Consider the following 25,471-nt stretch of genomic DNA (forward strand, 5'->3'; position numbering starts at 1 on the left):
GGATTTTTTTATACTTGCATTGTAATGTCTCCCAGATCTGAACTATGCTCTAAGTATCAAGTGTCTAGCTCAACGGGAAGTTACCGAAAAAGACTTTTCCGTGGGTCAAAAATTCGTATGGAAATGAGGGGACAAACATGAAAGCGACTTAATATAAAGGTATAAAAAAAATGTATATGAAATGCATAGGCCTTTTGTTTTTAATTTTTTGTTTATATTGACAAATCTCTTATACCATACTCGTTAGCCAGATTTTGGCCGTAGTTGTCAAAAATGCAGTTTATATTTCCGAACAAAATTTAATACCATCTTTTTCGCACCATTAATATGTACATACATATATAATGAAATAATTATATTTAAACCAAACTTCTATGAATTTATGTAGACTGGTATCTAGCACGAACTGCATTTCAACTGAAAATCCAAACAGATAAGTTCTACCGAACACTATTTGACTCCAAAACTGCTTATTGCTTTTCCAAATACTGGTCGAAGAGATAGACACCCAATGAGGGATCCTTGTGGAACATGATCTTTGATAAGTCATTAACATAACCAGACACCTTGCGAATAGAATCAGCTTGACGTTCCAAGAATTTCTCCTCTACATAATGAGCGGTTTGAGGATCATGTGGTTTGCCGTGAGTGGATTGGTAATGTACGTGGGCAGCTCCTTCTGTAAGCGATTTCTCAATATCCAAAGCAATACCCAAAGAATGTAATTCATCTTCTTCTAAGTTCAAGTTGCTCTGTGCAATCGAGTTAGGATGTTCGCTGATGGCACGGAAATCAACTTGACCACCACGGCGAGTGACATGCTTAATCAATTCGATGGCATCGTCAAAAGAGCGATCCGACATCTCTTGGTAGAACTTGTGGAAGCCGGGACGATTCTTTTGGTAAGAATTGAAAAAAGTCGACATCAAGAGATATTGATAGGATTTGTGTAGATTCAAGTTGATGTAGGATTGGATGCCAGCTTCAACATTCTCAATGCCGCCATAACGAGCAACGCAAATAACGGGAGCTAAAATAAAAAAAAAAACAGAAATGAATTAGTAAACAAACTCACCTTTGAAATTCATGAAGTGTTATTGTTGTAGTGAGTTTATTCTTTTGGTTGCATATTTCTTGGCATACTTACTTCCCAGATTGGTGCTGGAGCAGCCCGTGGTGACGTTACTGTGGCAGGCGTAATTTTCTGCTGTGGCAAACGCGATTATGCTCGCCAAGAGGGCGTAGGCGATTAATACCTTCATTATTTTCGTTTCTGAATAATTTAGTCTGCAAATAAACGGATAAATTTGTTTACGTTTGATTATTTTTTTTTTTTTAATAAATTCATTAAACTCTGACATAATACGAAAAAATTAATTTAATTTCTAGTGCTTTCTTTGTTTATTGCGATTCAAGTGTTTTTGTTCGGTTTGTTTTTCTTTGATTTGTATACCTCTTTGCTGAACAAAATATGAAAAACAACACAAAAAATTGGTTGTTGTTTCTCGGGAGCAGCGACCAACGCGTTTGAGTTGTATTTCCAAAATGATGTCTATTTTAAGTTGTTTAGCACTTTTAAAATATTTCACTTTGGATCACAACTAACAGTAAATATTTTGAAAAACTTCCAACAACTTACCTACTAAATTAAGAAATCTTTCAAATGTCTCAATCAAAATTTAGTGCAGTATTTGATTTTTTACTTGCTTTGAATGCTCTCTCTTTGTGTAGGTATATGTGAATTATAATATTGCCTAAACGTAGATGTGTTTCAATGGAAGGAAAATTTTCAACTGTCACTTATAATGCCCATGGCTTGCTGTTTCTATTCGATCGATAACGACTTGGTACATGTGCATATGTATGCGTCGTAAATAGTATATGTTTCCATATGTTTGTGTGTTAACTTGTTTCTGCACTCGGGCGCGAAGTCTCTCCGCTCAGCATGTAATATGGTTTCCTCAATATGGCGGTCACTTAAGAGAATACACATTTACACACACACTCACTTGATTTGTGAATCAGAAAAATCGAGATATACAAACGATTTCGAGAGGTTTCAGGGTTGTCACAAGGTATTAAGTCTTTGACATGGGCCTATCATACGACCATAGCGGAATGATACAAGGTGGCAGCATGGTGACATACCTACAAACAAAAATAAAAATTCCATGTACTTTGTTTTTGTAAATTCGATGGACAAATGTCAAAATCGTACTGCACCGGAAGTTGATGTATCAAATCAAATAAAAAAAGTTTATAATCAGCTGTTCCATGCTGCCACCTTGTATCGTAGCGCCATGCATACGACAAAGCGTGCTTACTAAATAATCCTACGTCATTTACCTATCTGAAACATGCATCATCATACTTACATAAGCTTGAAGAACTATAGAATAGTTAATCAAAATAATGGTAAAGACTCTACCAACCATATATGTAATACTCCTATATTGCTACAAAAGGCTAGCACATTCCCAAACATCAGAGTGCCGATATATTGCTGTTTAAAAGTTTTTGTTTTTGTATTCCAAAATCGAATGTACCTAAACTTAATTTTTTTCTTGTCACACTTATACTGCTACAATCAGAATAATTTTATAGGCTGTCGTGTTTTGATTTCGAATTCAAAACACATTACGAGCATTTTCTATTAGCAATATAGGAGTATTACATATACATATGCTACCAACAAAGATCCGGTGAACATTTCATGTGACCTCTTTTGAGAGTTTATGCCTTCCATATGTTATATCGGCAGCTGAGTGGAATACATACCACCCTCTGGGCTGGCGTTTCAAAAACTCCCCATTTCAGAAAACGTTTGAATGATGCCCTATTTCCGAATTTGTTTTAAAAACGCAGAATGCGATTGAAGAATGCCCTCTCTCAGAATTTTTTTTTTTCATAAACACCCTAGATAATGTCAAATTGTATTGAATTTCAACTAAAATGGGGCGCTTTTGAAACAAATATTGAGGTAGGTGAATCGAATTCTGCGATTGGAAGTTTTCAAAACGGCAGCCGAGATAAGCGATATTCCATTGAGCAGTCGATGTAGTTTTAATGAACTTTGGAAACAATTCTCTCTCTTCCTCTGTAGATTTTTTACCGAAAAGTGCTTCGAATTAAAACAAAATCCACAACACAATCGGATCCACATGAACAAAATATCCAAGTAAAAAATAGTCTAGAAAATCCCATACATAACCTAGACATTATCTGGGGAGGAAACTCTGTGTATGGCTCACACCGGCTTCACTATGAAAAACATATGTTACGTATTTACAGCCAACGTCTCATATGCATACGTATATATTCTTTAAATCTATTTTTTTTTTTAATTATTCCATATCCTCATTTGATTGGAAACTCTGTCGATGCTATGCAAAGGTCTTGTCTAGTTTTTTAATATTATTCCAGACACTACTTTACGCTGCCCGGATGGAAAATTATGTCGGCCTCTTCGTTTAATCCCATTTGTGGAGGTCCACAACAAAACAAAAATTTTTAATATGAATCCTATACAAATGTTTCGTTTTGATATGCATCTGTAACAAGCCAGGAGCGCTATTAATCTATAAACGACCTTGTCAGTCTGCCGCCTTGGTATGGTGTTAGCGTGCTCTGCCTACCATACCAAAGATCCTGGGTCCAGGTCCCGGCAAAGCAGCATACAAATTTTATTAACAAGTCTTTCAAATTAGAAAACATCTTTTCTAAGCGGTGTCGCCCTTCAGTAGGGGTTTGGCAAACACTCTGTGTATATTTCTGTGTAAAAGGTTTCAACCGTTAAGGACAGTTGCAAATTTTCTATTTGGGATAGATTTCAACAGGTTTTAGATAACTTAATAGGTATTTAAAGGCAAAACTATATCTTTGATCTATAAAGTCCGTATTTGCTCTTTTCATTATATACACATACAGTTCTTTAAGGTGTATGTACAAGTTTTATCAAACTTTGTCGCCTTGAACGTCAGCAGTACTTGTGCTACAAATGCGAACTTGTGTAGCATACTTTCGGGAGCTTTCGTATAAATGATGGAATGCATATTTCGCTTTTTAGTAGGTATGTATGCATGTGTGCGTGTATTTCACGACAAACATTTTCCGGATAAAGTTGTTGTTTCGAAAATTAGATGTTTCCTTACTTTAGACAAGAGTGTTTACAAATAGCGCGGAACGTTTAAAAGGAGTTCGAATTCGAAAACAGTGAAAGATGTTTATTATAAGTGTTTGATCCATAACATCTTCACAACTTCTTGATCTAATATCAGTTTGTAAGATTTTAAAATAAAATTGGAAGATTAAAAAATTAGTTACGGCTCAAAACAACCAATTGTTATAATTTCATGTTCTTTCACGTCAACTGCCTGCCTGGCAACTCTAAGCGTGCTCTTGTTCGTATTTGTCATAGGAGAGACCATGTGCAGCGAAGTCAACAAAGGAAAACAAAACCAGCTGACTCAGGTCACCAACAGCCACCATTATGGCCGCCATATTGGTATTGTGCTATTTGAATGTTCTCTACGGAACGAGTACGAGGGTAGCTTCTTAAAATACCTATTTAAATATTCACTAGCACTTAAAAATTTAATCAATTTTCGAAAGTGAAAATACTGTTACGAATATTAGCAAAACTAAGGAGTGCTGCCAGCTCTAAGCCGATCTAAGCAGTGACGTGAATGCACATCAATAATTCAATCATTATGTATCTACATAAACGAATAAATAATTGCGTCTACACATATGTACACATTCCGACGAGCAACATTTACATACAAGGCAGCAAGAGATGAGATGTCACACACCGATGAATTTACTTATACGCTTATGTGTGTGCGGGAGACTGTAAATTACAAACACATGCATATACCTTATCTGAGTTGTCACAAGAGAGAGCAATAATTTGTGCACGTAGTTGTGGCTGGCGATTTTGTAGCCGAAACAACTAGTAACTTCTGGAAATCGAAGAGCCTAGAAGTATGCAGCGTAAACTATAAAAGCGGCGCCAGCGAGTAAGAAGTAATTCAGTTTGATTTGAATTGTCAAGCAGATACGAGTAAGACGATATCTAGCGAGCAATAGCACTATTATTTTGAAAGTCAGTTTCCTTTAAGATATCAGTTTGGTTATTAAGCTATTCGTTGCACAGTTTGAGTGTTATTGTGAAGTACTTCATAAAGGCCATTTTTCCATCATTCAATATTGGAGTTATTTATTCAACAGTTTAGTGATTCGAACTTAGCAGAGGATTGCAAATAAGAGGATTTGCAAATAAAAAATTCGTTACATTTGGTGTCAGAAGAGGAATTGTTGAATAAATTCCAGAGGACAACAAGGACATGGCAAAGTTAAGTGAATTGAAGATCCCGCAACTGAAGAAGGAGTTGGAGAACCGTGGATTGAATACAACTGGCATTAAACTCGAACTTCAGGCACGACTACGAGAGGCAATGGAATTAGAAGGAATTGATGTGGAAGAGTATGTCTTTCATCTTGATGGCGAGGAGACAACAAAAATTGAAGAGAAAAACGAATCATCACAGACAATTACCAGCACAGACTTGAACATGATATTGGCTGCAATAACTGCTCAAACATCGACAGTAACATCTAAGATGGAAGCGCAAGAGGCACGTATAACAGAAATGTCATCACAAATATCCACCAACATGTCATCCCAACTGGAATCGCAGGAAACCCGTATAACATCACAATTGGAAGAGCAAAAGGCATATATGGCATCCCAGCTGGAAACACATGAGACACGTATTTCAGAAATGTCGACACAGATTACATCAATGATGGAAACACAACTGAAAGAGCAAGAGGCGCGTATATCATCAAAACTCGAAGCGCGTATGGACGAGAAAATAACGCAGTTTGAAGAAAAATTCGAGGCAGAGGTGGATGCATTGAGAGGTCGTATACAGGAATTGCAACTTAATCGGCCGACTGCTTCAGCGAGCAATACGAAGGTAAAAACTCCATCTTTTGACGGTTCTCTTCCTTTCCAGGTCTTCAAGCTACAGTTTGAGAAGACCGCAGCAGTGAACAACTGGAATGCGGAAGATAAAGTTGCTGCACTATTCGTGGCATTGAAGGGGCCAGCAGCGGAAATTCTACAGACGATTCCCGAAGGAGAGCGGAACAATTATGAAGCATTGATGGCTGCTGTAGAACGACGTTATGGAAGCGAGCATAGGAAACAGATATTCCAAATTGAGTTGCAAAACCGCTACCAAAAAGCAAATGAAACATTGCAGGAGTTTGCTTCAGATATTGAAAGATTGGCTCATCTCGCAAATGCGGACGCACCCGTGGAATACACCGAGAGGGTAAAAATCCAGAGTTTTATAAATGGCATACGAGACGTGGAAACGAAGCGAGCTACATACGCGAACCCAAAACTGACATTTGCTGAAACGGTATCACATGCATTGACTCAGGAAACTGCCTCCCTATTAAGTAAACCAGCATATAAGGCTCATCGTGTGGAAGTAGAAAGGCCAGAATGGGTAGACACAATTTTGGAAGCACTGAAGGGATCACAACAGAAAAATGCCGGAGTTATTAAATGTTTCAAGTGCGGCAACCCAGGTCATATTGCACGACATTGCAGCACCGGTCCCAATAGCTCCAACAATGTGGGTGGCCGTAAACGCAGAGCTGAAGGAGATGAGCAAATCTCCAAGTCCACTCAATCGTTAAACTAAAGCGAGTCAGCCGCAAGGGGCGACAGCTGGCTCCCTCAATTGAATGCCCCATAATCTCTATCTCACAAATTGGAAGAAGGTCAAACAATCTTACTGTCGGAGGACATGTGGATGGAAAGGAACGTTTACTGACTGTAGATACGGGTGCATCTCATTCCATCATTCGAGCGGATTTAGTCAACAAGAAGATAACACCATTGCATGGAGCAAGATTGCGTACAGCCACTGGAGAAGACAGCACGGTTCTAGGAGAAGTATCATGTGAAGTCGCAATTGGGAACGTCACGGTAGTACACAATTTTATAGTGGCAGAGATTGTTGATGAAATCATAATTGGAGTGGACTTCTTAATCGACCAGGGCATCAAGATCGACATGCAAAGCAAGACGATGCGATATAAGAACATGGATGTGCCACTTAATTTCGGCTACGAAAGAGGCTACAGCAGTAAACGAGTGCTGGTGGAAGAGAGTCAGCAAATACCACCAAAATCAGAAGCAGTCATCTGGGCAAAGGTTGATGGAGATTGTGGGACAAACAAATTGTGGGTTGTCGAAGCAGCAAATAAATCAGCACTGAACATACTTGTAGGAAAAACCCTGGCTATGACAAAACAAGATGGACGTATTCCGGTAAGAGTACTCAATGAGTTCAAGTCACCATTCAATTTGACCAAAGGAGCTATTTTGGGAAGATGCCAAGAGGCCGAAGTAGTTATTAACTGTGAACAGCTCCAGGAATACGTTTCATCTAGTAATACTGATCTTTCAAATGATATCACGGCATGGACGCATGGGCTAGAGGAAGCCTATCAGAGTAAGGCAAAACAACTGCTCATAAAATACGCGAACATATTTGACCAGGATGGTTCCAAACCAGGCCGCACCAACGTTGTGAAACATCAAATTGACACTGGAGATGCGAGACCGATCCGTCAAGCTCCACGTAGGGTTCCACTGGCGAAGCGGGAAGTTGTGAGTCAAATCATTCAAGAAATGAACGACAGCGGCGTCATCGAACCATCAGCTAGTCCATGGAGCTCACCGGTAGTACTTGTAAAAAAGAAGGATGGAAAAATGAGGTTTTGCGTGGACTACCGGAAGTTGAATGACGTAACGAAAAAGGATAGCTACCCATTGCCAAGAATTGACGACACTCTGGACTCGCTATCTGGTACGAAATGGTTTTCCACGCTGGACTTGAAAAGCGGCTACTGGCAAGTGGAGGTGAAGGAGGAAGATAAAGAGAAAACAGCCTTCAGTGTCGGTGATGGTCTTTGGCAATTTACAGTGATGCCTTTTGGACTTTGTAATGCACCAGCTACTTTTGAGAGACTCATGGACCAGGTACTGAAAGGACTACATTGGAAAATATGCTTGGTGTACCTGGACGACATCATCGTATTGGGCAAGAACTTTGATGAACATCTTAAGAACTTGGAGGAAGTTTTCCAGAGAATAGCTGGCGCTGGTCTGAAGTTAAGTCCCAAAAAGTGTGCGCTGTTTAAAAAGGAAGTCAATTATTTGGGTCACAAGGTAACGACAGAGGGCATCTGCACTGCGAACGAAAAAATAGAGGCTGTACAGGATTGGCCAAGACCACAGAATCTACATGAATTGAGAAGTTTTCTTGGGCTGTGCACATATTACCGCCGATTTGTACCAAATTTTTCCAGCGTAGCCCATAGCCTCCATGAGCTTACAAGAAAAAACAAAGCTTTTGAATGGAAGAAGGAGCAAGAAGTGGCTTTCCAAACATTGAAGGAGCGTTTGTGCACTGCCCCAATGTTAGCATATCCGATTCCAGGAGCAACATTTATTCTAGATACAGATGCAAGTGGATATGCTATAGGAGGCGTTTTATCACAACTGGTCGATGGACAGGAGAAGGTAGTTGCATATTACAGCCGTTCGATTGGAAAACCAGAGAGGAACTACTGTGTTACGCGGAGAGAGCTGTTGGCATTGGTAGAGTGCATTAAACATTTTCACAAATACCTCTACGGCCAGCGATTCCATGTCAGGACAGATCACGCAGCATTGAAATGGCTTCTGCAGTTCCGTAATCCGGAAGGACAATTGGCACGGTGGATCGAGCGACTTCAAAGCTATGACTTTTCCATTGAGCATCGAAAAGGTAGTACCCATGGAAATGCCGATGCAATGTCACGAAGGCCATGTAGTTTGGAATGCAAGCACTGTTCAAAGGCCGAGGCTAAAGAAGACATTATAGATGTCCGGCTAATGACTATAACGTGTACGGATGAATGGGACAAGGAACAACTAAGAAAGTGTCAGCTAGAAGATACGGATCTGTCACATGTTATGCAAGGGCTCGAACGAAACAAAAGACCAAGCAGAGAGGATATGTCAGCAGAGAGTCCCATTGCGAAGTCATATTGGGCACAGTGGAACAGTTTGGAATTGATATCCGGTTGCTTGCATCGAGTATGGGAGAGTGAGGATGGTCAGTGCAAGAAGAAACTTATAGTTGTTCCCAGAAAGAGGATTCCTGACGTGCTCAGCGAGTTGCACAATGGTCCAAGTGGAGGCCATCTTGGAATCACGAAGACACTCGAGAAAATTAAGCAGAGATTCTATTGGGTTGGTTGCCGTCAGTCGGTCACCGAGTGGATTGCCAATTGCGAGGTATGCAACAGAGCGAAAGGGCCCAAAACCCGAAGTCGTGGCCAGATGAAGCAGTATATTTCAGGTGCACCATTTGAAAGGATCGCCATGGATGTCGCAGGTCCATTTCCTACTAGCAACCGCGGAAACAAATACGTACTGGTGGTTATGGATTATTTCAGTAAATGGCCAGAGGTATACCCAATCCCAAACCAAGAAGCAGAAACAGTAGCAGAAGTGGTTAAAAACGAATGGGTTGCCAGGTATGGTGTACCAATGGAGTTACATTCTGACCAAGGCAGGAATTTTGAATCAGCTGTGTTCCAAGAACTGTGCAAGAAGTTGGGCATTCGAAAAACACGGACAACTGCATTGCATCCTCAGTCCGATGGTATGGTGGAACGTTTCAATAGAACATTGGAGGAGCATTTAAGGAAAGTAGTCGACAAGTACCATAAGGACTGGGATACACACATATCATTATTCTTGATGGCCTACCGATCGGCAGTACATGACACAACGGGCCAAACTCCCGCAAAGGTAATTTTTGGCAATGACCTTCGACTGCCAGCTGATTTGAAGTATGGGATAGATGCCGATGCGGAGAGGAATGTCAAGAAATCCACTGATGTCTTAGAAGAAGAGCTGAGAGAGATACACGATCTGGTAAGGCAACGAGCAAAGATTATGAGTGACAAGATGAAAGCGAGATACGATAAAGCAATTAATTCGGAAGGGTTTCAGGAAGGAGATTTGGTGCTGCTATACAACCCACAACGAAAAAAAGGTTTGTCCCCGAAATTGCAGTGTAACTGGGAAGGCCCATACAAAGTTGTAAAACGGATCAACGATGTAGTGTACCGCATACAAACCACTACCAAACCACGAACCAAAATGAAAGTGGTTCATTTGGAGAGATTAGCAGCGTTTAGATCGAGAGATTTGTCTGATCGGGACGATCAGACTTAGGTGGAGGGCAGTGTTACGAATATTAGCAAAACTAAGGAGTGCTGCCAGCTCTAAGCCGATCTAAGCAGTGACGTGAATGCACATCAATAATTCAATCATTATGTATCTACATAAACGAATAAATAATTGCGTCTACACATATGTACACATTCCGACGAGCAACATTTACATACAAGGCAGCAAGAGATGAGATGTCACACACCGATGAATTTACTTATACGCTTATGTGTGTGCGGGAGACTGTAAATTACAAACACATGCATATACCTTATCTGAGTTGTCACAAGAGAGAGCAATAATTTGTGCACGTAGTTGTGGCTGGCGATTTTGTAGCCGAAACAACTAGTAACTTCTGGAAATCGAAGAGCCTAGAAGTATGCAGCGTAAACTATAAAAGCGGCGCCAGCGAGTAAGAAGTAATTCAGTTTGATTTGAATTGTCAAGCAGATACGAGTAAGACGATATCTAGCGAGCAATAGCACTATTATTTTGAAAGTCAGTTTCCTTTAAGATATCAGTTTGGTTATTAAGCTATTCGTTGCACAGTTTGAGTGTTATTGTGAAGTACTTCATAAAGGCCATTTTTCCATCATTCAATATTGGAGTTATTTATTCAACAGTTTAGTGATTCGAACTTAGCAGAGGATTGCAAATAAGAGGATTTGCAAATAAAAATTCGTTACAATACTTTTAGACTTTTGGAATTAATTGTCTAAACAATGTTTACGTTCAGCGGCTGAATTCAATAAAAGTGAGTTTTGGTCCAATTAACATTGCGATGTCCTAGGACTGGACCATATACTCCAGCTTCGCATTACATCAGAGTAATCCATGGAGTACCCACAGTCCAATAAACATCGTGTAGTGATGACAATCGTTAAAAACGAGCAATGATCGGCTTACAATGTGTTCGTGTAGAAACAGGAGTTGGTCCATTGCTGCATTACAGTGGAGTATAATGGTAAGTACTCCAGTGTACCACATGATCCAACGATTTTTGCAGGGAAGTTTCTGATTCGTATGTGTCAAAGCACAATTTTCCGATCCCATAGACATACCCTAATCTATCATCTTTGTGTTAGAGTAACTCAATACTTAAATATCAACCCTCGTAGAACATTAATATGTTCATTAGGATGCCTCACTCTCTATACAGAGAACAAGTTCGGTCGTTTTTCCATCGGAACTAAACAATTTATTGAATTTTACCTCTGCCAAAATATTTCGTAAATATTTTGAGTTTCTAAAATTTAAATGATTATTGCTGTAGAAGAGTTGAAGTGTGAAATGTTTGCTTTTTAATAATTAACGAATATAATAAAGTTGTTTATGGTTTGTTTGGCTTCTTTAGGAAGATAGGTTTAAGAATATTTGGAGCAACCCAGCTAAAATTTAAGTTTCTAAGTAAAGCTTCATCGAACGTTGAACGTCGAACTTTGATTTGGTCGATTCACAACATATAGTATTAATGATACAAAAATCCATCCCCAATGTTTACTTCCCAATAATAATGGAATTCACGTCGTCACATTTGCTATGTGTTGAAAGAAAAGTTCACAATAGTAACCAGCTTTAGTTACCTGTAAAACCGATAGCATCAATACTTTGGTGCAATTTTTGGAAACGTTTTTGAAATGACCTAGCTAACATACAAAAATGTTAATATAGTAAAATTTGATTGCTTAATGAAAAAGCCCTATTTCAGAGTTTGATTACGGAGCGCTTCACAGCATTTCTCTCCACTTTCTCCCAGCGTAAGTTTAAAAAATGTTTAGTTGTGATAATTTGTTTACGAATAATTTTCGCCGATTGAAACAAATGCTGATATGTTCGATCCGGCAGTTGAAATAGGACGAAATACCACGCTCATGCGCCGATGAGTATTATGATAGGTCCTTTTCTACAACTGTCTTTTATTCGACTAATTACGGAATGATTTATGTGAAATAAACTGCCGATTTAAGTTAACAGGTGATGAAGAAAACGTATCTATGTTTTAGATTTTCCATTTAAAAGGTACCACTTTATTTGCAGACACTCTAATGTAATTGAATGCTGCTCAGAAGGAAGTCACTTATAGGAATTGTTTTACTGAACGACGTACATTGGAGTCGTGTGTATACATATTAATGTAGAGATAATATAAATCAATATTAAAAGCAAAATAATCGGACTATAATAACAGCTCAAACCTATGTCCGACATATTGAAAAATAATCAAAAACAAAAAAGAAAGATAAGCAAAACTATAACGAAGTGAGCTCCCACAAATCGACTGTGAGTACTTGCAATCATTTTAGTGCCATTTTGTCGGGAGAGATTAGTGAGGAGCATTTAAAAGTGTTAGGTTCGTCTCATTAGAACTCAGTACGTATTCGCATTCAGTAACAACAAAGAGAATTTCATGATAGCGCTACAAAAAGATTTTTCTTTCAAGACAAATTCATTATTCAATCAAACTGTGATTAAAAAATTGTACGATTGATTATATCAGACGCATTAGCTCATCAAAGGCCAATAATTGCCTTCTGTACCAGTGTGTATAAAGGCACCCAAACGGTTAAAAATCAAATCATTTCAAAAAGACTTTTGCAGAAGTTGTCAATTCAATCAAAAAACGTTCGTGTTTCCTTCACTCATTTTTTTTTTTACTTTTATCAAACTTGTGTAGTATAGTGAATCGATTTGCTTATCAAAATTTGTGCAATCATTGTAGAGTTTTTGCAATCTAATTTATTTATTAAAATAACAAAAAAAAAAAAAACAACAAATAAATTATAGAATTTGAAAGTTATTTAATGGCCGAGTGTTTATGAAGTTTATTCATTTCTTTTTGTGCATTTAGCGAGAAAACATTAAACAACCAGAGAGTGAACAAAAATCGTACCGAATCGTCATTAACTGAAGTGGAAGGAAGGGCCGTTTTGTGATTCCAATTTTTACAAAACAAGAAAAGAAAAATGATGAAAATATTTGTGACATTTTTATTATTCACCGTAGCGGTCAATGCACAGATGACATGTAAGTAAGAGAAACAAAAAAAAAAAAATATAGTAAATTTACATTTGTTGTGAAAGTGCAATGTTTTTTTAGTGAATATAAAAGTCCAATAACAAGAAAATAAAATATGGCCTTTCTGCGCATTTGGGCATTCACCTACGAGCGACATTTGCTCCCAAATATACTACTTTGTTAACAAGAAACAAAGCAAGAGACTCGCTCTTTGTGAGATTCGTGAGACTCGAACGCAATGAAACGAGTGCAGCATTGTGACGAAGTAATTAACAAGCCTCTGAAGAGGGGTGGATTTTGTAGGTGTTTTTCCCATGTGAAAATAACACGACATATTCTTTGGTTAGGAAAAAAAACGTAAATTGACTAAAATCACCAACTTTTCAAACAATTTTCGATGTAAACTTAATACGAGACTTTTGTTGTTTATTAAGTAATCTTTCAGTTGGAATCTTAAAATGTAAATACGTAGATACATTCATGGGCAATTATTTTCATAGCTTGTATTTTTGCACTTGCGAGTAAAGAAATAGCAGTACAAACGGTCTGCCTATATATCAGTTGTAGATTTTATTCTTTTTTCAATTTTAGTAATTTTTAAAATCATTTAATAAATAAATTTATTTATTTTATATTGAAAATTAAGTAAACCAATTTGGAAAACGCCTTTGAAGATGTTCGGCAATTCTAGATTTTTTTACAACCTCGCTTGTAGATTTGTTGTCCAATTAATTTTAGTTTCACAAAGTACGCGATTGAGTCTCTCAGTGATTTTTGACAACTCCTTTTTTCTTCCATGAAGAAAGTCCAAAATATATTTCTAAACAAAAACCCCAAAAAGGCAATGGCAATTTTGAGAGACTTTAGATTTGAGAGATTAAAAAAAATTGCACTACGCTGGCTTAAATAGCAAAAAGGCAGTAAACGTCACTTATTGCCTTTTGGACTTTAGGAGTGCTAGTGGCAATAAATTGCTGCGACTATAATTAACTCACTAACTAAAAAATACTCATTTGAATGTCATATTGAAAGATAAAACAAGGTTTGAAGTTTGATGTTTACTTGAAAAATTTGAAATTTCCGATATAAAAATTCAACTTTCTCGGATTTTACACTTTACTGCCGTTTCGCTATAGACGGCAGTACAAACCTGCATACTCAACAAGTTTCCTACAATTCGAAAATTTCCTAATATTTTTAAAACCCTCGAACGTTCTTTAGTTTAGATGGTTCTTTTAAGGTAAAAAGTAGTTTTTCCAAAAAGAAAATTTATAACTTACTGTCTTATATTTTTTTACTCGCAAGTGTTTATACATACATTATTTTGAATGTGTATACCTACAATTGAGCATACTAAACCGGTTGTTTTCCAATAAATATTTGTTTGCCCAAGGCTCATTACTCAGGTAACTAACTACGCTAGAACAGCTGATTCTACCTATTTAAGGTAACCACTTTTTTGTTGGTTGTGCATCATTCGTCGTCTATCGCTGTGCAAACTCAGGTTACCTTTGCCTATAATCATGACCCTGATACTGTTGGCAGATTATTTAGTTTCATTTTCATATACACATTGGCATATACATAGCTATACAGTAGGCCCCCTGATATACGAACAATGCAAACGAATTAATTTGTTATTGATTTTTCTGTAGTTCACTTCTTCATCATCTAGCCCAACACCAGTATAAATGCAGGTGTACTTGAGATCAAAGCTCGTAACTCGAAAGGCTAGCTGATAAAGTTTTCTGTGTCGCTACAACAACAACATGAAGTTTTCTCTATTATTAAGTAATCTTTGCTACATCCGTCAATAAAGGTTCTGTAATTAATTAAAAGCTACTGTCTACACCCATCTATGAAGGTATAACTGGAGAAGGAAAATTTGTTTTAAAAATTGTACTTAAAACTTTATGCAGCTAACATTTCTACCCGTGGAAGTGTCCGTCTAAAAGTGGTGTTCGCTAGAAAAACCTGTAATACCTTTATATTTATTAAATTTTTCTTTCTTCATAATCTTTCATAACGACGAGTGCTTAAGTGCTATGCCGATAATTGCTTTGTCATTTATTTATTATTTAAATTAGCAAAGTTAAATCTATTCAAAAACACTTTCACTTTCACTTGCATAATAATTATTTATAACAAAAGCGTTTATCGAGTTTAAATCTAAAGAACACTAAAGTCAGAACCACGGCCCCTGTTGAAGCCACCACTCAGCTGCTTCTTCTCTTTAGAGCGATCTACAAACCATGGCGGAACGATACAAGGTGGCAGCATGGTGACATACCTACATACATAAATAAGAGTTCCATGTACTTTGTTTTTGTAAATTCGATGGACAAAGGTCAAAATCGTACTGCGCCCGAAGTTGATGTATCAAATCAAATAAAAAAAGGTTATAATCAGCTGTTCGATGCGGCCACCTTGTATCGTTCCGCCATGCTACAAACAAGCTGGTATATTTCTACACATACATATGTACACTGATGAGTACATATTTAAATACCAACCCAAAAGGAACATTTGTTTAAGTGTCTTTAGGTCAACTCTATGGTAACTTTTTGGCGAAATCCAGTCAATTAAACACCCATCTAATATCTTCATTTGTTTCCAGAAAGCAATCAAGGCAGTCGTAAATAACTTATTTAATGTCTCCATGTAAATTGGTGGGACCATGGACCCCAATATCGATGACTGTTTTTAAACAGCTCAGCTGACAAAGTTTAATTGATTTCATATTTAAGAATTAATGAGGATTAAAACCGGTTAATAATTCGGCAAGGTTAATAATTCGGCAATTAACAAGAGCGTCGTATTCATGTAAAAATTTAGCTCCAAGAGTTGTTTCCATGTTTCCCAATATAAAATTTGATTTAAGCATAGCACATACGGCGATTAGGAGACCTTGTGAATTGCCTAAATATGTTATTGAATTACAATTTTCTGCTTATTGGGGGAAAACTGAAAATATAGTTGTGCTTTTTTGTCCATTTCAGAGATTCGGTTCTTTCGTTCTTTTTCTGATGAAAGAACAAGTTGTTCTTTTTGTTCATCTGTTCCTTTTTTTCAAGCAAATTTGTTCACTGCCGCTCACACCCAGACACAAATTTTAAATATGAACTTTTCAAGTTTAATAAATGTAATAATTAGTTTATTACAAAAGATGTTTTTCATAAGTAGTCCACACATATATTTTTGTAGCAGTGCCACACATACATATCTTCATTGTAAGTGGCATCATCGACATTCGTGTCACTGTGAATTTCTACGTACATATGTATGTATGAATTTACAATGTTCGCGAAAGAGAAGAGAGAAAGAACTAAAAGAAAAACTAGAACCGAAATGGAAGATCTAGTTCACTTACTCATTTGAGAGACCCGGTCAATTGAACAAGTTCAGAACGAAACGACCCAACTCTAACTGAAAAGAAAGAAGCATTTACTGGCATATGGCGATGGTACCATTTCGAAATTCGTCACGTCATCATCGTCAGGCAATTTCGTAATATTTTTGAAAGCGCAATAAAGCTACAAAACCTCGACCATAGATCTAGGGGTTTTGATGGAAATGTTCATGTGAAATTTTTACAGCAGAAACATTGTATGTGGCAGTTGCTAATAAAGCCGAATGAAAATATATATAGGGTATTCCATCCCATTTCGACCAATTTTGAACCCGACCCCTTTAGAATTGACTGAAAGTTTTTCTTTTTCTAGCTTACGAAAGACGTTTTTCAGAATTTTTTCAAATTTTTTCATCCAACTCAAAATAAGTTATGAATTAAAAAAAAAAACGGTGTTTTTTCAAAATGCAATAACTTTTTTAAAAATTGACCGTTTAGGATCTTTTTTTTGTGTTAAATTTGTTTTTAAATGTACTTTTCGGAAAGAATACAAAAAAATTTGTAAAGTTTTTTTTTTGTAATTTTTCAGTTTTTCGAGATTTTTCGAATTTCGCCTTTTTTTTCATAAAAAACCAATCAATTCTGCAATCATCCCCACTAATCCCGGAGTGGCCCGATAATTTTTTTCTTTTTTTTTATTTCATTGAAAAAAAACTTTAAAAATTTTTTTGTATTTTTTCCGAAAAGTACATTTAAAAACAAATAAAAAAAAAAACCCAAACGGTAAATTTTTGAAAAGTTAAATTCGAAAAACTGAAAAATTACAAAAAAAAAACTTTAAAAATGTTTTTGTATTTTTTCCGAAAAGTACATTGAAAAACAAATTTAAAAAAAAAAGATCCCAAATGGTTAACTTTTTAAAAAGTTATAGCATTTTGAAAAAAACACCGTTTTTTTTTTAATTCATAACTTTTATTGAGTTGGAAGAAAAAATTTGAAAAAATTCTGAAACGCGTCTTTCGTAAGTTAGAAAAAGAAGAAAAACTTTCAGCCAATTCTAAAGGGGTCGGATTCAAAATTGGTCGAAATGGGATGGAATACCCCATATATACTGATGTTATTTCCTTCAGGGAACTCATCTCTTTGTTTCCACTTATTACAATTACGCTCTGAATACTCTTGAAGTACGGAGCGCATGACTTTTGCACACGGCACTAAGTAGTGGCGGCTCAGAGACTAAACATTTAGTTTTACACAACCCCCTTGCCCCCAAAACGCGTACAGATTTCAAAGAATTGTCGATGTTGTTGTCGAACCATTGTGGGAACGTGTGAACTATTATTTGGGTGTTGTTGGCGTTGCTTTTGTTATTGCTTTGCCATTTTTTCTACATACATACATACAAACATAACTCTTACATACATTCAAGCTTAACTTACAAATTTTATATTTTTTAATTCAATTATGTACAAAAGCGTAGACATGCCGGGAGAGCTTCAGAGGGATCTAACAAGGGGTTTGCAGACATAGATGAATTGATACGAATCTTTTGTTTACGCTCTCGTATTTTCGCTCTCACGAGGGATTTATCTTCTAGTTGTTGCTGGCAACAATCAGATAAATCCCTCGCGCCAGCTGAAGCGGGTGCCAGAACAAAAAATGTGCCAACTAAACGAAAACGTGCCAAAAATTTTTGTAAACTTTAGTTTGACCTACAACTGTAGAATAGCGTTCAAAAATTATGGGAAAAAGGATAAAAATACTTGTTTTAGTGTAAGTATTATTAGTTCGAAGGCGGAGGGTAAATATTATTTCACATTCAAAAGTTATCACTAAAAACAGGTTTTGTAAATGTGAACTCCCGATGCAACCAGTCCATTTTGATCACAGAACCTGGAACGCCAGACATGTAGGATAAGCGATATCCATTAAATAATGTTAACTATTATATCATAGGTCCGATTTACTGAAATTTCAAAAGAATATATGGTTTTCACTGCGAGTTAAATGCGTTACAATATTTGACTAATTAATTTAATCGAAATGTTAGTTTTACTTAGATTTGTTAATATTTAACTCTAACTAGTCGTATTATTGTAAAATAACTTTAAGAAAATAAATATTTTACGACTATCATTTTATTAAATGATTGAAACTATAATCGCCGAAATGTATGTCAAAAATCCCCATTTTCAGATCTATTAATTTTTGTTTGGAGTGGCATCATTGATAAATATTATAAAAAATGTGCATTTTGACAGCGCTCTCTCGAAACAAATAGGTGCAAATCCATTCATCTATGTTTGCAGATTTGATGCCACCACTTGAACTTTGAGCCTCCCTCTCGATAAGCGATCGATATCATGCACTTTATACCATATATCATGCACAAATTCAATGTTATGCCCCTATTACGGTATACTAAGAGGAGTTGGGTTGTAATTAAAACAAGTCAACTTTCAGACAACTCAACTCCTGTTTGGTATTACGAATTAGAACTTATTTCAGTTGAAGTTGAATTGATGTTGCCAACCTAAGAAAGTGATGATTTGACAAATAAATGAACAGCTGATCAATTTGTGGCGGAAATTTAAGCATTTGAAAATGTTGGTGATTGCATAGTGTACAAGTACAAGTGTGTTGACTTATCTGTCAAGCATTCTGACAGGCACTCGCTGGATTCGGCAGACCGAAAATGACAGCAAATTCAAAATGGATACCATTACCGAATGCACCGAATGATTGAAAAAGTCGAGACGATTGGTGGACTTCGGAAAAACATAACGGGAACTTCTAAGTTGTCGTCGTTGGTTTGGTTGAAAACGGTAAAAAAGTGTTTTGTGCAAAAACGCAAAACACTGAAACAGGGTTTATGTAGGCGCAAAAGTGTTGCTGTGGTGCAAAATTTTTTCACATTATTTCGTGGCGGAAAAATTTCACAAGGAATTATTCACTCTTGTTCCTGAGGGTTTTTTTTACTTTTCCTGACATGGCTCAATTATATGGTTGACTGCCGTGGTGGTAAAAAAAAATTTTTTGTTAAATAATAATTTCACATCACTTTCAGGTATATGTTCAGTAAATGAATCTAGTTTAGCGCATTATTTCGCCACAACAACCAAGAATTTCGCTCCATTTCATTCGCCTAATACCGTTTTCCCACAGAACCTTAATCGAATCACAATTCTGTTTAATGAAATAATTAAGTTTCCCTTTTCATACAGGGCCTTTTGTTTCATTAAGCGAACATCTGTCAACAGCCCCAAAAAAATAATTCGTTTTTACAAAAAATTGTTAAAATTGAAAGCAGCCGTTTCCTTTTTGACTATAAATACAGTCAAAATAAAATGCATGCTTAACTACCCATAGATGTTGCTCCTAACCAACTATGTGACTAATTTCGAAAAAGCCATATTATATTTTGCAGCAAATGCAGCGAAAATTAAATTTTGAATTTTTTCGTGTTTTTCTATTTTTCGTAAATTATTGAAAATAATTTATTTTTAATTGTCATTTGTTACACTGACAATAAAAATCGAAGCATCAAGCAAAGCCGACTTAATTTTTCACTCGACTAGGGATTCAATAAAGCAATAATGAGATAATTAAGAATTTCGATTTTGTATGGAAGATTGAGTTCAATTTGGGCTTTAATGTCAAAAATTACTAATTATTTCATTAATCCTCTGTGTGAAATTGGAATTAGATTGTCAAATGTACTCGAAAAGTTTTGACAGCTTTGTACCTTAGTTGTATTAGTGCCGGAAATTTTCATTGGAATATTAGTTAAAAAAAACAAAACAAAAAATAAATGTAAGGCGCGATAACCTCCGAGAGATTCAAGTTGCTTTTATACACATTGTTGCGTTTTCAAGTATTTTTGAAAATCTTTAAAACGTTAGTGAAAGTTTTGCAAAAATAAATTGTAACCCGGGTAAAACTTAAGTTAAACTTTAAAAAATGTATTTATAATTATATAATTTATATTATAGACTTTTATTTACTTGCTATTTTTAAAGTTTTTGAAAATATTCAAAATCATTTCACCTTTTAGTATTACTTAATTATTTTCACTATCGAATGCAACCCAGCGCAAAAATGTTGTCGTTGAGACCAAAAATGCGACTCTAGACCTGAGATTTCTATCAGGTGAGCGAGGCTGTTTGTAGTTTTGACGTTTATCGCTTAGTGAACACACTTGTATAGGTACACTATGGGTGATTGACATGTCGCGAATACGGAAAGCATTCGCGTGATCATTCCAATCCCTTGGAACTACCTACACCAAGTAAGAAAATGTTTTAAGTGACAAATGATGAGCTTCAAATGAAGTTATTTTACAGATTTGAATGAAATGAAGTTATTTTACAGAAATGCTTCCTGCATTTTGTTCATTACTAAACAAAATTAAGGACCATTTCCGCAAACGCTTTCGAGGGAAGGCTGTACCCCTATTTTAAAATTATGCGCCACACTCAGATTCCTTGCTGATGGCAGCTATCAAAAATGCTGTGGAAATGATTTTGGTGTTGGACTGGTTTTAGATATTATTGAGGAGCATATTTGAGCGAAGTGGATTAAAACCCAAACAGCAAAAATTGTATTTTACTCTAAAACAGAATTCCCAGGAGTAGTGATTAGTATCAATGGGACTCACGTTAGCATAATTTCACCCTTTTTGGCTGCATCCGAACTACGGCCAGCCTCGTCCAACTTCGGAATGGCGCTCCATAAAGTCAAAAAGCATAGATGAATGGATTTGCAACTCTTTGTTTCGAGAGAGCGCTGTCAAAATGCACATTTTTTATAACATTTATCAATGATGCCACTCCAATCAAAAATGAATAGATCTGAAAATGGGGATTTTTGACATACATTTCGGCGATTATAGTTTCAATCATTTAATAAAATGATAGTCGTAAAATATTTATTTCCTTAAAGTTATTTTACAATAATACGACTAGTTAGAGTTAAATATAAACAAATCTAAGTAAAACTAACATTTCGATTAAATTAATTAGTCAAATATTGTAACGCATTTAACTCGCAGTGAAAACCATATATTCTATTGAAATTTCAGTAAATCGGACCTATGATATAACAGTTAACATTATTTAATGGATAGGGCTTATCCTACATGTCTGGCGTTCCAGGTTCTGTGATCAAAATGGAATGGTTGCATCGGGAGTTCATATTTACAAACCCTGTTTTTAGTGATAACTTTTGAATGAGAAATAATATTTACCCTCCGCCTTCGAACTAATAATACTTACACTAAAACAAGTTTTTTTATCCTTTTTCCCATAATTTTTGAACGCTATTCTACAGTCGTAGGTCAAACCAAAGTTTACCAAAATTTTTGGCACGTTTTTTGTTTTGGCTGGCACATTTTTTGTTCTGGCACCCGCTTCGGCTGGCGCGAGGGATTTATCTGTGATTGTTGCCAGCAACAACTAGAAGATAAATCCCTCGTGAGAGCGAAAATATGAGAGCGTAAACAAAAGATTCGTATCAATCTAATCTATGTCAAAAAGTTATTCAATGTAATCCTTCGTTTAAACGTTGTTTTTTCTATAAATGTGTACACAATTGTTGATTATTGTTTGATTAAAAAAGGTTTCTACCGACTTTAAATTTTTTGTTTTTTTTTTTTGGTAACGTTTTATGAGCCCGTGCACCATCTAACTCTTATCAAAGATGGTATCAAAAGACGCGTTTCGTTTTTAGGATTCGAAATCGGAAATTAAAAATTTAATTTCTGTCGAAAAATATTTACAAAAACCCACAAAATGACCCGAGGGTCCGAAATATAAGGCCCGATCCATAGTGTTTTTGCGCACAACACCTTTCTGCGTTTGCGGCCGTCGGTCGCGATTTGTAAAAATTACCCTGGGTGAGTCCAACACCTTTCTGCATTGGTGTGTACAAAAAATCTGGCAAAATACAACAACCACATGAAAATTTCAACCGAAATGATATGACAGAAATGAAATTTTTAATTTTGCTTTCGGATTCTAAAAACGGAGGTCGAAACGTGTCTTCTGATACCAACTTTGAAAATTTTTGTTAAAAATTAGATGGTGAACCGTCTTCTAAAACGTAACATTTTTTCAAAACAACTGCAAAATTGTATGAGACAACTGCTAGTAATCAGTTGTAAGATTTTGACGTCTTTGACAACTACACCAACACAAGGTTGTAAACGGTAATGCCACAAAAAGTTGTTAAACTAGACAACTCAACCAACATTTTTTTTACAGGTTGAGTTGTAATCTGTAATACCAAATTGCGAAATTTCAACCCAACCAGAGTTGAGGTGTAAACGGCAATAGGGGCATATATCATGAACTTTGAAATCTAATTTCTATCATCTAATATAATTTTGTTTATGTGGACCTGCACTTTTCACGTAGCCTGTTATTTAGTTTTAAATCTATAGCATAATTGTATTTCCAATTCACTGATTCCTATTTTGTATTAAATTTTTTACTCAGGCCGCATGCAAGCACTGAATGTACCAACCGAATGGATTGGTCTAAATCCCAAGAATGGACAGTGTCTGGATGAAATGCGCAAACAAATACAAATGGAAATTAACGCTTCCAACATTTATTTAGCCATGGCTGCACATTTTTCACGCGATCTTATAAATCGCCCAGGTTTTGCCGACTTCTTCTTCAAATCGGCCCGTGAAGAACGTGGACATGGATTAAAACTGATTGAGTATTTGTCAATGCGTGGTCAGCTGACGGACAATGTCACCGACTTGATTCAACTTCTTGTAAGTGCTTTGATAAAACGCTCATTTAAACGCTTAAACGCTTTTAGTTTTTATTTTAAAATAACCCGTTCTTTGTACTTTCTTTCAGGATGTTGACGTTAAAATTGAAAACGGCGCTGACGCTCTTCGTCAAGCACTTGAATTGGAAACCAAGGTCACCAAGAGTATTCGCGCTTTGATCAGGACCTGTGAGAAGGGCACAAATTGGTACCACTTGGTCGATTGGCTAACTGGCGAATTCTTAGAGGAACAACTCACCGGTCAACGCGATTTGGCTGGCAAATTGAGTACGCTTACAAAAATGATGAACGAACACGGCGCTTTAGGCGAATTCTTGTTCGACAAAGAACTTTAAATTACTTTCCTAATTCAAATCACAAACCGTTAACGCATTCAAATTAATAATAAAAAAACAAACAAATTCAATAAAATGGAAAATTGAAAAATTTTGAAAATTTAAGTTTTTAAATTCATACCATGAAAACTATCATTGGCACAAAGGAAGTGGAGTGGTTTTGGAAGAAGGTGCTGTGCTTATGGTTAAACATACATACATACATACTTACATACGTTTAAACTAATATAGCAAACAAATAAGTTATGATGAAATTTTGAATGAAATGAAATTGAAAAAAAAATAGTATTCCGTTTTTACATTTTGTGTTTTATTACGTTACGTTTTTTGGAAACTATCGAACTAAAAATAGTTTTTGTTTATTTTTTGTAATATTTTGTTAGTTTTCTGATTTTTTCATCGTAAATTTATTTCACAATTTTCCAATAAAGTTGTTTCACTAAATTCTTAGAAAATATTTTTATTTTTGTTTTTGCTTTAGTTTGATATCATAGTAACATACATATATTTATTTAAGTAATGTGAACCTTAAAAATAAATAAACTTAGTGCAGTTTAAAATAGTTAAGAATCGAAACGTGCGTTTTATTCAATCGAACATCAAAATGTATACAATTTAATATCACTCCGACCCTGGGGCTCTTCATCGGGATCTCTTAGCCCGCATGGGTACAACCCAACGTAAAGGTCAGATCACTTTTGATCACACGTCAGTTGAGCTCAGCGCTTTAAAAGCCTCTACCCTGTAATACTTGTAACACTAGCTAGCATCCCAGTCACCGCATATTTACAGCGATCAGGCAGCTTTAAGGGCCAATTAAACTTCCTTAACCCTAACACCATAGTCGTAACCATACCCATATCCATAACCATCTCCATTGTGATCGATTAATGATGCCATAACCTTTAACATCTGACATTTTCATAAAAATGAGGAAAACGCAAAAAATTACAAACATATTCCACAAACAACAAGTCTCTTAATCAAAACGTATCCAAAACAATAAATAAAATATACAAAAAGTTAATAAGTTCTACAGAATCAGAATCCGAATCCGAACATACCGACACAGGATTGGAAGGTACTTCTGTATCTCGGCCTACCGAGGATGGTCAGTTCTACAACTTCCAAATAAACAAGCAGGCGGAGCATATTTTGTACACGCAAATTGGCAAAATGTCTTTGGCACTGGCAAAATTTACATGCGACTCAGGAAAAGAAGTCCCGGTGATAAAAACCCTAACACGCTAGAGGTGGGCGAAGTCGAAAATGACCTCAAAGGCCTAAGGGAAAAAAAGACAGGTGGAGGTCCCCGACGTCACCACGAAGGTGTTAGAAGAGGACCAACCGCCAAGTGGTGCTGTGACTCGCACAGAGGAACACCCGGCACAACAGTCACGAGAGGCTGAAGGGAGCCTCAAATACTCTAAACCTAAAGAGCAAGGGGAGGACGACGCCGTCAAGACGAAAGTGCTGGATGGGGACAAACAGCCCAATGGTGCTGCGAGTCCTACAGATAAACCTCCAACACAGTAAAGTGGCGTCGAGGGCGAATCTCTATTTTGTTACATCCTGCAAATCAATTTGCAGATAGCCAGCAAGGGAAATGTCTGCATACATTGGTCAACCATCCAGCAATGTTCTGGATATTACATTGAG

At 36.4% G+C, this 25,471-nt stretch overlaps 2 protein-coding genes across 8 annotated transcripts; one reads left to right on the top strand and one right to left on the bottom strand.

Moving 5' to 3' along the window:
• Window positions 1-192: 192 nt before the first annotated feature.
• Fer2LCH (Ferritin 2 light chain homologue) lies at window positions 193-1,797 on the bottom strand. Of its 2 annotated transcripts, none has more exons than XM_067763624.1 (3): window positions 1,640-1,797; window positions 1,148-1,287; window positions 193-1,030 (listed from the first exon to the last, which is right to left on the bottom strand). In XM_067763624.1, the coding sequence occupies exons 2-3, from the start codon at window positions 1,260-1,262 to the stop codon at window positions 471-473; spliced, it is 675 nt and encodes a 224-aa protein (XP_067619725.1). In that variant the 5' UTR covers window positions 1,263-1,287; window positions 1,640-1,797; the 3' UTR covers window positions 193-470. The 2 variants fall into 2 exon arrangements, with proteins under 2 accessions (XP_067619725.1, XP_067619726.1); XM_067763625.1 differs by lacking the exon at window positions 1,640-1,797 and adding an exon at window positions 1,454-1,607.
• A 10,646-nt stretch (window positions 1,798-12,443) lies between these two features.
• On the top strand, window positions 12,444-24,111 carry Fer1HCH (Ferritin 1 heavy chain homologue). 6 transcript variants are annotated; one of them, XM_067763630.1, is made up of 4 exons: window positions 12,444-12,592; window positions 13,161-13,336; window positions 23,171-23,457; window positions 23,546-24,111. In XM_067763630.1, the coding sequence occupies exons 2-4, from the start codon at window positions 13,276-13,278 to the stop codon at window positions 23,810-23,812; spliced, it is 615 nt and encodes a 204-aa protein (XP_067619731.1). In that variant the 5' UTR covers window positions 12,444-12,592; window positions 13,161-13,275; the 3' UTR covers window positions 23,813-24,111. The 6 variants fall into 6 exon arrangements, with proteins under 6 accessions (XP_067619731.1, XP_067619732.1, XP_067619729.1 ...); XM_067763631.1 differs by lacking the exon at window positions 12,444-12,592 and adding an exon at window positions 12,660-12,682; XM_067763628.1 differs by lacking the exon at window positions 12,444-12,592 and adding an exon at window positions 12,675-12,790.
• Window positions 24,112-25,471: the final 1,360 nt, after the last annotated feature.

This window comes from Eurosta solidaginis, chromosome 1 (assembly GCF_040869045.1).
Source record: "Eurosta solidaginis isolate ZX-2024a chromosome 1, ASM4086904v1, whole genome shotgun sequence".
Lineage (NCBI taxonomy): Eukaryota > Metazoa > Arthropoda > Insecta > Diptera > Tephritidae > Eurosta > Eurosta solidaginis.